The sequence below is a fragment of the Melampsora larici-populina genome, assembly GCF_000204055.1.
Source record: "Melampsora larici-populina 98AG31 unplaced genomic scaffold MELLAscaffold_62, whole genome shotgun sequence".
NCBI lineage: Eukaryota > Fungi > Basidiomycota > Pucciniomycetes > Pucciniales > Melampsoraceae > Melampsora > Melampsora laricis-populina.
The window spans coordinates 221,122-235,751 of NW_006768826.1; the positions used below are offsets into that span (position 1 = coordinate 221,122).

A 14,630-nucleotide genomic window follows, 5' to 3' on the forward strand; every position below is an offset into this window, starting at 1 on the left:
AGGGGGGCATTCATAGGTGTGTATAGATTGTCATTGATAAATATGTTAAGATGTGTTGGAATTCGTTCACTTTGTCTTGATCACGAATGCAATCACGCTACAATCACCATAGACTCGGGATACATTTTAGAATGGCAGTGTGGCAGGTGTGTGACTTGCAAATGATCAGGTGAATGCTGGTATTGCAAGATTGATCTCTACAGAACTTGAGTCCATTGAAGGTCTGTCACATAATAAATCCTCGGTCGTGTATTCTTGGTCACCTACCTACAGAGGAAAAATCACCTATACTCAAGACTGCACAGGCCAAGATGAACAAATATTTGGGCAAAAGGCTGGTAGTGAATCAACCATTTTTGCAAATTGAGGTACTTGATGAAAAAGAGAGATTAACTTTGAAGAAGATGAAGACAATATTGATTCTGAGGAAGACCTGGATCAAGGATATGAAAAAGAAAAGATGCACCTTTGGTAATGGTGGTACAAACCAAACAAGGTGAACCATTTTTAAATTTCAGTACTGAGCCCTTCTTTATCTGATGCTCAGTCTTCTGTCTATCCTCATTGCAGAACAAACAACAAAGGTGAAGCAAAATAGAGAATACTTTTTCTCCTCTGATAGAGAAGACACCAAAAATCCTGATCAAAAGTCCTTAAGGGTATCCAATCTTGTTCCTGAAGAACATATTAGAAGACAAGATTTTGCCCTTTGCGCCTCATGGAGTGGAGCAAGGTGTGTTCTGACTTCTTATGTTTTCAAATATGAGTGTATCTCTTGACTGTTTTTCTGTGCGCTTGTGTAGCACCAGCTTCAAAAAATCAAGATTGACTTGGAATGTCTCAGCGCACAGCATCAAACAAGACAAAAGATCAAACAGAAACATGTATCAACAGAAGCAGTTGTAGAACAGGGTTCAAAACAGATAAACAAACCAAAAGGGTGAAAAGGATGTGCTGTGGAAGAACAGGAGATGAAGTCAAAGGATGATGGCATGCAGGAGGTTGAGGATGACAGCAAAGTGGAAGTGGAAAATGGTTATGCACGGAGGTCAAATTGCACAAAGTGTAAGAGAGCTTAAGAATCCAAATAATTTTTCTTTTGATTTCTTTGCTTGTTTTTTGTGCAGCCATGATGAAGTCATGTCCTTTTAATGACAGACTGCCTTGGAATTCTCAAAGTCAAATGGATTGAAAGGAAAGAGCAAGTCAAATGGCTTGAAAAGGAAAAATGCAGCTGTGACCAGGACAACATCAAACCGCATGCCTTTGGGCTTCAGTTTGATCATCTCAATCTATTTTTTTGTCTCTTTTATTTTTGTCCTAACATAATTTATCATATTAATAAATCAAATCACATGCCTCAAAATGTGAGAGCAGGCTTTGATTGTGAGAACAGGTCTCAATGTCCAGTAATATGTACACAATTTTTGTTTCAAAATGCCTTTGCCATTTTTAGGCATGTTTTGTTGTTGGCTGTGAAGTTTTGCTTGTAAAAATATACATTGGATGAGAAATTTTTGATTTTCACAAATGTAATGAAAAGGATGGAAAATTACTGTTTACCTTGAATAAATATACTTTTACAATAGCCGTTTTCAAACCTAACCCGCTTGACACAAAACCCTGGTACACCCAGCTGCGTTTTGATGGTAACTTTGTGTATCTGTCGACAGCTCTTGACAGATTCCAGCCAAAAAGTTGACTGGGTGTACTGGGTTTTTGTGCAACCGGGCTAGGTTTGAACATGCTCATGTTTATCTTTTACAGAGGTTAAAGTGTGAAAATGGTTGATCAGAAAATTGAATCTTTGGGGATTGGTAATCCAATCATCGTTTTACAGGCACTTTTTGTGAACATTTGGAAAATAATAATGGTTGAAAAAATGTAGAATGTGTTGTGGGAAATTGAAATTTCCAAACAACATGATTTCCAAACATTATTGGTCAGAGACAAATGTTTGAAAAAATCTAAAAGCACATAGATTCAAGATTCATTTTTGGTTTCATTTTTTTTTCTTTTTCCTCCAGCCCATCCCTGAACCCTGCCACACAGAGACCCTACCCAGATAAAAGACCCTTGGCCCACAGGCCCCCCCACACACCATGTGACTTGTGTGATACCTGCACCACAAACATATTTACCTGTATTCTTTGGTTCCAAACCTTGGACAGAAGCATTCCAAGTTTTTGACCCAAGGGGATTCTCAGAGGAGAAAAATACCTCAGATAAAAATGTTGCACAAGGTCTCTCCAAGGACTTGCCTCTGATGATGCCCAAGTTTTCTCAACCCAGGGTGTCTATGGAATGTTTTTGGCTCAAGTAGATTTTTCGTTGAGATGAAATGACTTTGAATGAATTAAACGCCTCACGGTCCTGAGACCTGATTTCTATTTGTTCACTTCTGACTGATGGAAAAGAAAAAATGACCCATGACTCCTAAAACCTCCGACCCTAAGGGGCGGATACATGATTATAGATATACAACTTAATATGAGTAAGCCTATTGGGAGGGATGGTGGGTAATCAAAAATTTTTGTACTTTTTGTGAGAAATCGATGTATAACAACAAAATTTTGTAACAATATTAGATACACTCTTAAATTTTTTGTTGATAATGAATTTGGATGATAGTAAAAAGATAACAAAAATCAATTGAGGAAAATCTGGAAAAACCACTGCGCTCTCCAATACTTCACGAATGTCTACCCTTCTTTGAGATTTGATTTCCACTCTTCTCTTATTGGATAGCTTACCGTAGCAACACCAGAACCGCTCCGATACGCTATGGATTTCAACCCATTTTGGTATCGGAGCGGAGTAACCGCTATGAGATCACCGATACTTGACCGATATTTTTTTTTAAAAAAATATCACAAGGTATCGGAGCGGAAGGTATTTTACCGCTCCGATACCGCTATATATCGCTGCTATAAGGGCTAAAAGGCATATTGAAGTGCCCTCAGACCCTTCCCATATTGGAGCGGTCAGACCGCTAATGGTTTTCTTGCCTTGGGATGGCGGAGCGGAGCCACCGCTACGTATAGTGGTCAATATAGCGGTGTAAAAACCGCTCCAATACCGCTCCGATACCGCTATATGTTGCGGAGCGGTTCTGGTATTGACCGTAGGTCTTCCCATCTTCATTCTGATGTCATTTCGCATCTGTAACTAAATCTTTCTTCACCTGCCACCATTCCCGTTTGTCAAAACAAGTTCCAACTCCCAATTGACAGTGCTGAGTTAACATAGCAAACAGTCTTATGACTAGAGTAGAATTCTTTAAGTGGTAAAAATAAGAGAGTGTGATACAATAATGAATGAGGAATTGCTAAAAATACATGAAAATTGGGGGCCCGGCATCTGGTTCTGCATACCATGACCACATGATCCTGTCTCTTCACCTGTTTGGATCATTTAGAACCTGTAGTCATTGATTATTATTCCATTGAGTCTTGTAAGAATTGTGATTTATATATATTGGCATAGGGGTCAATTATCAAGTGCCTTGAGGATACATAGTCTAAGAATGTGAGATGCCAGCCCAACAGTAACTTCACCCTACCAACTTTTTTCAAATTCCACTTCAGACTGATAATTTTCTGCCTGGACTCTGAGACAAAGTGACATTGCACAAGCTGCATCAGCAGACTTGCGTACACAATTGAATACTTGAATACCTCAAGGCATTTGACACAGTATAAAAAGGTAGTGTGATTTCCAATAGGGAATTGGTTATGTGAATATATTGCAAAAGCTGGATGAAGAACCATCTCTTCAGCAAGAGACATCACATTATATGTAGAACCATATCTTTAATTGAGTACAAATGAAGTAGTAGGAAAATGATAGTACAGCTCAATGATGTCAGAGACATTGCAAGTCCTGGTGCAGTATGTCTAGTAATTAAAATTTGATATATAGGAAAAAGGAAAAGATCAAGTTTAATGAAAAGAAAACAATTAAAACAACAACCTGAGAGTTAAGAAGATTTAGATGATATCCCCTAAATCACATAGAAATCCAATCTTGAGTTGGATCCGTGGATTTTTACCAAGGCCTGACAATAGATAGATGGCCTTGCGCAAGGCAGACAGGGTTAGGGTTGGGGTTTGAACATAAAAATCTATGTGACATCAGATTGATTGAGGAGCTTGATTGGGAAAAACAGCAATCAAATGTAGAAAAGAAAGTCATATGTTCAAGATGTATTGACAACTTTGAAGATGCAAAATCACAAGAAGGAACATGATGCAAACACTGTGTCACTTACCCTTTCTGGTGTATACTGCAATTTGCCATTCTTTCATAATATCCCTCGAGAGGATATCACCCCCATGAAACCGCTACTATCACTCCTTTCATCTTCAATGGGGGTATGATACGTGTTTCAATTTGGTGGACACTATTGTGTTGACCGCACCGTGACACTTGCCATGACTCATGTGTTTCTCATGTCCTACCACTTGCACCTGCTGTCATGGCTGCCACGTGAAACATATGATTTATGTTCTGATCCTCCTACCACTCACATCTACTGTGATGATTCCTACTTGGGTCATACAATGGTCTCCATCTGAGGTATATGCCACTTGCGCCTATTGTCATAATTCCTATGTGAAACATACAATCAATGTGTTCATCCTCCTACCACTCGCATCTACTGTCAGTTCTTATCTGGGTTACACGGCCAGCATTAAAGAGGTTCCAGCTGGGAATATGGGAACCTCTTTAATGCTGGCAGTGTTATGTCCTGCCGATTGTCTCAGGGGCTAATCTGATTCCATATTTGACTGACACCTACTTTGATGTTTTCAAAGTGGTGAACACCCTATTGGATGCAATCACCACTCTATCAAATGTGTGAGCCGCAGAAAGGACATGGGTGGGCCACTTTGGCAATCATTCCGGACGTGGAACCATTGGTGGTTGTGCTTTTCTGTTGGTTTTGCTGAAGAATGTGTCAAGGTCTACTGTTTTATGACTGATGGACTTATATGTGCATCAATTGGATGGGATGTGGCACGGTTAAATCCTGGTGAATCATGATGGCTGGAAAAAAGGCAATGCAAGATTCTGAGAGAAAGCCTACATGATGGCAATATATTACCCAGATATGGATGATCCATTGGTTCAAGTCAGGCCAACCACAGTGACAGATTCATGAGGAGAATTGTTAAAGGAAGACACCAAACATTGATTGGAGCAATATGAAGTGTCAATGTGTAACAGTTAGTGGCACAATGGCTCATAACTCTCTAGAATCCTGTCACTGAAATGCAAAGTTTCAGAATTTGAAACATGGGAAGTTTTCATGCACCTTCATTGAATTTGAAGGATAAATTGACCATCTTCAATAGGTACTTTGACTAAATTCCACTCTCAATCTTCAAAAACACTACCACCATCCTGGAGCCTGACATGCTCAAAGTCCCTGTTGGAGCTCAAAGTGAAAAGAAAGAATAAAGAATACTGAAATGATTCAGAGGCAAAATACCTCACTGGATTGGGAATATGTCCAACCACTGTGGACACTGTGGAGCTTTTCATTGGCCACAGGAGAAAGTTAGAGCCAGAGGTTGGTCGCAATGATCCTTTGCATTATTTGATGTGTTGCAGAGATGGACAGTTATGTAGCTCTCCCGCACCATTATTTTGATGTTCCGCCGGTGCCACAACTACTGTACAATCTTCTTGCTAAGGACCAGCTATGCTGGACTTGATGAAGTGAAGATTGCATCTACTGACAGTTTAAAGACAGAAGCCTGAAAGTTCTGACCTCATATCAGAGGATATAACAATGTGTGAGTTTCACCTTAGAGACTCCAATGGATAAGTTGATCATTGGTCAAAGTTTCAAAATAAAAGGCCAATTAGTGCACAAACTTGATTCTAATTTTTCATTACTGGATGGCAAATATTCCTTGCCCAAATTTATATAATGGCTCTCAAAATTGTGGATGAGGTGTGGCTTCAGGTAAAGATGTCTGGCCGCAAGATTGATTCAGTGATTATTGAACAACTTTATATAGACTTTTTTACAAACACAATCCATATAAAAAGCAGTTCAGAACACAATGGCTTACAGTATCAATGGTTGGAAACAGTGGAATATTGTGTGATGTTGTATGTCACACGTTGCTGTCTCTGTATCTCTTTGTAAACAACAGATCTGTCCGGAGTTTATCTCAATTGTAAGAGTCAGTCAGCACAATTTCATTGCGAGTGCCAACGTGTTTTGGAGTTGTCCTACGTTTTACTATTCGCCATATTCAATTCTCAATGTGAAATCCTATACATATCTTGGATATCTAAATCTTGGGCATGTTAAGCGCTGGTTAGGGAAACAAAACACAAAAGACTACAAGGAATGGTGGGGAATATCAAGTGGTTTGACGGACCTTCTCTTGTTCCACATGATACCCCTCCCACTCGACGACAGCGAAATGCAAACATTGGTTTTGAAAATGGGTGAACCAACTCATCATGAACACAACATGAAACCAACCACACCAAGCTGTGTTCCTCAAACCACCTCAGCTTTTCAACAATATTATCCTCCCGTCACCGACTCTCAAATTGCACAACCTGCACCGGAAACAGAGATAAGGTCAATTCATAGTGAGCATCCAAGTCTCATCCTCAAATCTGGTCGTAAAGAGCTGATCCCTTATTCTCAGTGAAGGTTGTCCTATTTGAATTCTGAGGATGAGAGAACAACTTTGTCAAAAAGCTTGGGTGGTTTGAGGAGTTCCGCTGGGTGTAGTTTGTTCCATGAGATATTGGTAGCCATGTTCAGAAATGACTGCATCTTGCCGTTGTCGAGTGCGAGAGGTACCAGGTGGAGCAGAAGGAAGCTCATCTTCATCAGATGGCATCTCGCCGTCGAAGAGTGGGAGAAGGAATCAAAGTATTGTCGAAAGATCAGCGGTATAAAAATTGATGATGATTATCCCATGGTATTTATATCCATTGGTAAAGATTTGTTTTCAGACGATTCTTTTGCCATTTTTTTTGGTATGTATTCCCTTTTTTGGTTAGCAAAGAAAGGACGCAAGGGGCGAAGCATTAAGAACCGTCCCTCGCGTTGGGCAATAGCCATTCAAAAGCGAAGATAACAAACAATCGGCCTCACTTTTGTTTGACTGATGTGGATGCACCATGTACGAGGCATGACAATCAACTATGGATGATAGGGTTTGAAAGCATCAAACAAATGTCGTGCATAATCTGCTATGCATAAATCCAGACATGATACTTGCCTTGATGGTATCATAACTTGTTGACACGGCTTGTTAAAAATTTCTATTCACGAATTAAGGATATTTTCAAAATAGCGCTGAAGCATAAAAGTCAACATTTCTGAGGTTGTTGTTAATGCTGATACACTCTACACAAGACCTTCTCGGTTGTACTCCAAATATCTCTCTTTCAGGGTTCATAAAAGAATGAGTCTTCAAACTCAAAGAGGCTTATGAACCGGTAAGAGCGATATATATAAAATAGGCAATGGGGAAGTTGATGGTTGCAAAAGTCAAGGGTTGAGACTTTGGAGGGTGCGGAATCGCTCACTTAATCCACTTGGAGCCCAGGTTTTTGGACAACCTCCGACCTATCTTTTGCCAAAGGCTAAGATGCGCTTGGTGGGGGTATCAAAGGCATTTAGATGACAAATTTACCTAGCCAAAAGGCTGGATTGTCGTCGTCTCACCAATCATCTCTTACTCATCTGGGAAACACTGCAAACAAAGTGGTCACTTGCCTACCATTCCACCTCTTTACCCTTGTATGTGCTAGAGTATTTAGTAACAAACTTGACCATTCGAGGTAAGGTTTAAGTTGTTGAGATTCTCATATCGGGAGCTCATTCATTGCAGACATTTAGTCACGGACTGGGTTGGGTTTAAATGACTTCACTGAGTACTAAATCCTCTCATCGTAGATTCCAATGTTCATCTAACTTACAAGGGAGGCTTTCGTGGAATGATGGTACATATCTACCTTTCTCGCAACTCACAATGTGTCAAGTAGCGGAAGGCTCAACAGTGTTCAAATGCAAGAAGATGAGCCAATTTCTTTGGTCTGTCTCAAACTCACAACATCGGCACTTGAAAGGAAGGCAAAGTTTTAGATGAAAATTCCGCAAAATCAATTTCAACCGTGTATCACAAAGTCCACATTCCAAATAAGTATACCAAAGTCTTAAAAAACATTAAGGACTATAATCTCTAACAGTAATGATAATCAAAAACAACAAGAGCTTCCACCAAGAGTATCCCAATTCAACCCTTGAGCACATCGACCACTAGAAAGAAGGAAGTTGAAATATCAGATTCAATAAGATGGAAAAGGTATTGATTATCCAAGCTGTGATATGATTCCAACTCATGAGATGAACTCTACTAAAAAACCTAAAGTTATGAAAAAAAGCCCGTACAATGAAAACCAATTTGACCGTGTACCAAGAACCCCAAACTAAAATCAACAGGAAAATCCAAAGTAATTATAATGAGTTTAATAACCATATGCATCCTGAAATACTCCTTCAACGATATCGGTGACTAGATGAAGGGTAGTTGGAGGGAGGAGGGCGTCTACGAGAAAAGGAAGTTTGATGATTTGAAGCATGGTTTCCTAGCATATTTTCTTCTTCGTCAGAATCTACATAAGCATTATAATCAATCGCACCCCTTCCATATCTTTGATTTCCAGAAGCCTCTTCCCGATATCTTGATTGAAATGATGATTGAAGATTTCGAGTTATGGTCTGAGGTTGTCTTCTTGAAGGAGTTTGATCAACGTGATGGTGGTGAGTAGGACGGTAACCATTCTCGAATAAAACTGCATCACGACGTCGAGGAGGAGGAGGACCATTTTCCAACAGGACTCCATCGCGTCTTCGGGATCGTCGACAGAATGATTGATCAGACTCCATGGAAGTGTATTGAGAAGTGACAGGGACAGTATAATAAGCAATATTCTGATGAGCAGTAGCGGAAGGAGAAGCATAGTAATCATCATAGAAAGCGTTGTGACGAGGACGGTTGGATTGGGATTGTTGTAATGGAGAACGAGATACCTCTAGATCTTCTTCGTTGTGAGCAAGACCACGGCAAGCAAACGAATCCCCCGAGTTAGAAGAGCGAGGTTGATGAGAGCGCCATTGAGAAGGAGGGTGTTCGTAGAGACCGCGACAAGCGAAAGAAGAATCAGAGTCTCTAGAGTGGGAAGGAAGATCACGACGGAAGAAATTGAACCGGTTGTTGCTACTCATAGTGATATAGACAGAAGGTTCAAATGGAAAGGGATATGGAAAGGGGATATGTGGAAATGGGTTGGTCGAGTGTGATGGAAGACGTGGTTGAAGTTGGAAAGAGATGACCCTTGGCTTCAACGTTGAATCAAATTTTATACAGAGAGGCCCAGATCAGCACTTGCTCAGTACAAAGAAGCTGATCAAGTGCACATTTCGATCGTATACTGAAAATGCGTATAGGCGTATATAAATTCTTTAAAAGAGAAGTGTATAAAAATCTTTTATGCTCAACATTATTCAGACGCGGGCAGTTTCGTATCTTTTACTTTGTACTTATTTCTCATAGTCTACTTGATAAAGTACGCGACAAAAAGTAAACAGATGCCTCTCGACTTTATGCTTTAGCTGATGGCTATATCTTGTCAATAGAATTTATCTTCAGTAGAGAAATGCTCAGATGTTTTTAAGACGTTATTTTGATTGTTCAAAGACTTTTTTGTTGGACCACGCTCTCTGATTTCTCATAGTCCGCTTGATCAAATACGCGACAAAAAGTAAACAGAGGCATCTGAACTTTATGCTTTAGCTGATGGTTATATCTTATCAATAGAGTAATATCTTCAGCAGAGAAATACTCAGATGTTCTTGAGACGATATTTTGATTGATTACAGACTTCTTTGTTGGATCACCCTCACCTGCTTTCCCAAGATTATTCACGGACACTGCTTCGCTTTCAACCTCTTTGAGTCGATATATCAGTGGTCAGTAATTTATATGACACGTTTTCAAGAAGACACGTTTTTTCTGTATATATAGTTAGTGGGGTCTGAAGACTTTATGCTTCATCTCATCTGTTCGATAATCGTGATGAAGTTCGTTTCCCGATGTTAGTGATTCACTTGTCACTTTTATTTTAACTCTATGATCACTTCTTTCCCGAGGAAGCCATGTTCTTGGGATATATACGAGTGGCACGGGCTTTTTCTTCACTCCACGTCAAGTTAGTCCGTTACAATATGTTGTGATTACAACAGAAGTTGTCCAATGACATATGTGCGATATGTATGCCCGCTCCACAACCTATGGTATTTGTAAAGCGGATGGAAAATCACATTCGAATTGCGCTGGCGTGCGGTCTCTATACGATCATTTACTCTCAAAACCAGCATATCTCAATACGACTGTCCCATTTTCGCGAGATATTCGAGCACTAAATTTGATCGACTCAATTTGTGTCACAGTAGCCTGCTCAATTTTTTTCATAAGGGAGTAGTCCCATAAACTGACGGGAATGTGAATGTCAAATTCCACACCCTCAATGGTTGTGAAGCATATAAATCCTGATTAGGGGTCTTTGTCCGCCTTACGATCATTCAAATTCCTTGTGTCTCAGGGAAGATTTCCCCAAATTGATGTGATTGCTGGAATGCGCGCGAGACCGCTGAGTTACATCTTCAATATATCAAAGGAGTGTATCATATATTATAGTATTGATATTTCTACGATCTCATGCTCACAACACTTAAGTCTTGCAATCAACATATCTCGAGCTAGCGCATTGTGATGATGCACCTCAAGATGTTATTTGAGTCTGTGACTTTATCTTTTGTTATTTAACTCGAACATCTCTGATATCTCTAAGATACCTCTCATCAGATTGATATCATTTTCAACGGGTTTTCACACAAAGTAGCCTCAAGGCAAATCTTTTCCGCAATTACTAGAATGTTTGAGCCTCGATGTGAATATTCATGACTTTTTTTCCTAAAAAATGCTGCATATCTCGCAAACCAACGTAGAATCTGATCTGCATTGATCCTAAGCCATAATGATATGACGTGTCATAGGCCACAATTGAAGGTCGCGAATCCATAATTTTTGTTGTTCAGTGAGGATGAAGTTCGTATTGTCAATAACTTGGGGTTCATGATATTTCAGTTGTCATCTAATCTAACGCTTTGAGGATTTCTGTCTTTCGAATGTTTTATCGCAATGAAATGCCCATTGACGGGATCCTGATAAGAAATTGATACAGGTCACATTCGTTTCTCGATCACCATCATGTAGGAGCTCATAACTGAACGTCGATCACGTTGACTGTTTGCAGATTTGATGCATATCTTCTCCCAAAACGAGATACATTTCTATGTGCTTGACTCTCCAGAACGTTTCGCATGCGATAGGATACAAGAGAGACTATGTATGTATCTCTAAATTTTCGATCGCACATATTTGATCTTTGATCAATGTGAAGCCGAATTAGTTACTCTTGTCCAGTAGCGCATTGCGATGTAGTGTACGGCAGCTTGCTCGGAATTATAAAAACAAGGAAGAAAACAAAGCATCTGCAGTCATTCGAGGAATCGAGATGGATTCGAAATACATGATACAACGTGTAATTTTGATATGTAGATTTTACATACAGCGGAACTGCCACATGTAACAGTGCTTACCACATCTGAGCCTTCGGTTCAACTCACTGCCATTGGAAATCTTCCTCACCGACTTATCCTCAACACATCATCAAATCCATTCTCATCAACCCTCGACACATTCACCATACATCATGGGTGGATTCGGTCTCAAGTCTCGCAATAAGCAAGGTGCTCCAGCTCCTTTATCAGCTCCGGAAAAACCATCCTCAAAAAAACGTAAATCACAAGCCACACAAGTTACAGAAGAAGAAGATCTTAAACTGAAATCAAAAAAAAAGAAAATTCCAAGAAGTGGTGGAAAATCTGTTACTGGTAAACAAAAGGCTCGTGAGAAAAATCTTGAATTACAAAAACAAGAAGCAAAAGAAATCGAATTAAAAAAATCAACTAAACTTAAAAAGAAATTGGAAAGTGAATCTGAAGCAGACTCTTCATCAGAACCTGAAAGCGATGATGAAATTGCTCACGATGAGGGCTTAGAGGCTGCTAGAGAGTACGTGGTATAAGGTTTCATTTTCCGTTACAAGATGAACATATATACTCATTGTCTCTTCATCATCATCGTCAACAGGGCTTTTTTCTCGCCAACCGATTTAAAGGCGCCTGATGAGTCTGAATCCGACGCAGAAGATTCTGATAAAGAAGCGGGGATTGATGAAGCCCATTCGAGTCAAGATGTAGCTGAAGGTCTTGATGAAGTCGAGGGTAGTGGTTCTGAAGAGGAAGATGACGAGACAGAAGGCGAGAACGACGACGAAAACGAAAATAACCTTCAAGCTCCAGAATCATCTCATGAACTTGCCAGCGACCAGGGCAGTTTCTCTGAAGGAGACAACCCCGAATCTGAGACCTTCGAGGATGATGAGGATGAAGAAGCTATCCTCGATGATGATGTTATGAACCATGCCAAGGGTATTCCCGACTTACGCAAGCTTTACATACGTATCCAAGAAAGTGTAAGAGTTCTAGCCAACTGGCGTGCACTTGGTAGCAAGGCTGGTGGTAAAAGTAGGATAGATCTAGTTACCCAGACATGTTCAGACATTTGCGAGTACTTTGGATACAACGAATTCCTTGCCTCAACGCTCTGGGAGTTGTTTGGACCAGAAGAGGTGCGTCAAAATCTTCCACCTATTTCTTTCATTCTGTCCTTGCTGAGTTTGACAACATGTTCAGGCGTTAGCTTTTTTCGAAGCGAACGAAACTGCAAGGCCTGTTACAATTCGGACCAACACGTGGGTCACTTCTTCTTTATATATTCTGTGCTCTCATTCTTTTCTCATACATTTCTACCTTCAGCTTGCGAACAAACCGTCGAGACTTGGCTCAGTGTCTGATCAACCGAGGTGTCAACCTAGAACCCATTGGAAAATGGTCCAAAGTAGGACTTCAAGTTTTCGAATCATCGGTACCTATCGGTGCTACCCCCGAATATCTCGCTGGACAGTATATGTTACAAGCCGCATCTTCCTTCTTACCCGTCATCGCACTCGCTCCTCAACCCAACGAGCGATGTCTTGACATGAGTGCCGCACCAGGTGGAAAGACTACATTCATGTCTGCAATGATGCAAAACACTGGAGTCCTCTTCGCCAACGATGCTTCAAAAAACCGTTGTAAGAGTTTGATGGCCAATGTGACCCGGCTAGGATGTCATAATGTGGTGATCTGCAATCATGATGCGCGAGAGTTTCCTAAGGTTATGGGCGGATTCGATCGGGTCCTATTAGATGCACCGTGCAGTGGTACAGGAGTGATAAGTAAAGATGCGAGTGTGAAAGTTAACAAGGTATTTTTAGATTCTGATCTTTTCACATGTCGCTTCGTGTGCTCATTTTTTCCGTACGCTTCATCATTGGTAGTCAGAAAAGGACCTTCTTTTACTCTCACATCTTCAGAAACAGCTCATTCTCTGTGCAATTGACTCGGTCTCTCCTCATTCGGTCAAGGGAGGTTTCTTGGTCTATTCAACTTGTTCTGTCACCACTGAGGAAAATGAGAGTGTGGTTGATTACGCACTGAGGAAACGACCGAATGTGAAATTGGTGGAGAGTGGATTGACTTTTGGAAGAGAAGGGTTTACAAATTTCCGAGGAAAGACGTTTCATCCTAGTCTCAAACTCACTCGAAGATTCTATCCACATGTCCACAATGTCGATGGATTCTTTGTCGCCAAACTGCGTGTATTCCCAAAGATCAAACCAGGTAAGTTCATGATTTATTTTCCTCTGTTTGATCTGAGGTTATCTTCTGATACGCTTTCATATTGCCTCTGTCAGCTAAAACTACGCCGGGTGACTTGGAAGAAGGGGACGCGGAGGATGGAGATGAACCTACCCCTGCTCAATCGACCTCGATCGCCTTTGACGATGAAGACGATAAAGAAATCATAGCTGCCGCCAAACGTTCTCAACTCAAAGCCAGAGGTATCAAACCTTTACCAGCACATGACGGGAAGAAAGAGAAGCGAAAAGCCAGTGAAGTGGATGAGGAAGCCGAAGCCGAGCCACCAAAAGATGCTAAGAAACCTAAATCTCAGCCTAAAGGATCTATCTCTAAGAACCCTCGAAAGAAATAAACTATTGAGCTTGTTTTCTTCCCATTGTACTATAAGACGATCAGTCTACCATACGTATTTTCCGAACTTTGAGGTGGAACTTTCTCATTGTGTGCTTTTATGCAATTAGTAATAGTGATCAATTGCATAACCATGACGAAATCAGCATCTGAGATTTGCTTGACAGTTACACTTGATTTCTTTGCAAAAAAGTTTTGCGTCGCCGCGGCCTAGTGCTGACACGACATTTCAGTAGCACTCGCCCCACCCTTCTTCGCGTGAGGCAGAAACTTTTATGTTGCTAACGAGTGTGTGAGACTGTCAATGAGTGATTCTATAAGATGAGGTGTTGTCATAAAGTGTTCCTTCAGCGGCTACAAAAAT

General features: G+C 40.5%; 4 protein-coding genes across 4 annotated transcripts; 3 read left to right on the forward strand and 1 right to left on the reverse strand.

The window, feature by feature from the left end:
• Positions 1-311: 311 nt before the first annotated feature.
• On the forward strand, positions 312-906 carry MELLADRAFT_112153 (uncharacterized protein; the record flags this gene model as incomplete). The annotated part of the gene is made up of 3 exons (XM_007416574.1): positions 312-496; positions 548-733; positions 804-906. The coding sequence occupies 3 exons, from the start codon at positions 312-314 to the stop codon at positions 904-906; spliced, it is 474 nt and encodes a 157-aa protein (XP_007416636.1).
• Positions 907-6,125: 5,219 nt separating this feature from the next.
• Positions 6,126-7,115, forward strand: MELLADRAFT_112154 (uncharacterized protein; the record flags this gene model as incomplete). The annotated part of the gene is made up of 3 exons (XM_007416575.1): positions 6,126-6,607; positions 6,731-7,014; positions 7,039-7,115. 3 exons carry the CDS (start codon positions 6,126-6,128, stop codon positions 7,113-7,115), a joined length of 843 nt encoding a protein of 280 aa, XP_007416637.1.
• Positions 7,116-8,542: 1,427 nt separating this feature from the next.
• On the reverse strand, positions 8,543-9,271 carry MELLADRAFT_68093 (uncharacterized protein; the record flags this gene model as incomplete). The annotated part of the gene is made up of 1 exon (XM_007416630.1): positions 8,543-9,271. One exon carries the CDS (start codon positions 9,269-9,271, stop codon positions 8,543-8,545), a length of 729 nt encoding a protein of 242 aa, XP_007416692.1.
• A 3,242-nt stretch (positions 9,272-12,513) lies between these two features.
• MELLADRAFT_45567 (uncharacterized protein) lies at positions 12,514-14,395 on the forward strand (the record flags this gene model as incomplete). The annotated part of the gene is made up of 5 exons (XM_007416576.1): positions 12,514-12,801; positions 12,866-12,924; positions 12,989-13,478; positions 13,552-13,894; positions 13,969-14,395. 5 exons carry the CDS (start codon positions 12,586-12,588, stop codon positions 14,265-14,267), a joined length of 1,407 nt encoding a protein of 468 aa, XP_007416638.1.
• Between the last annotated feature and the right edge of the window lie 235 nt (positions 14,396-14,630).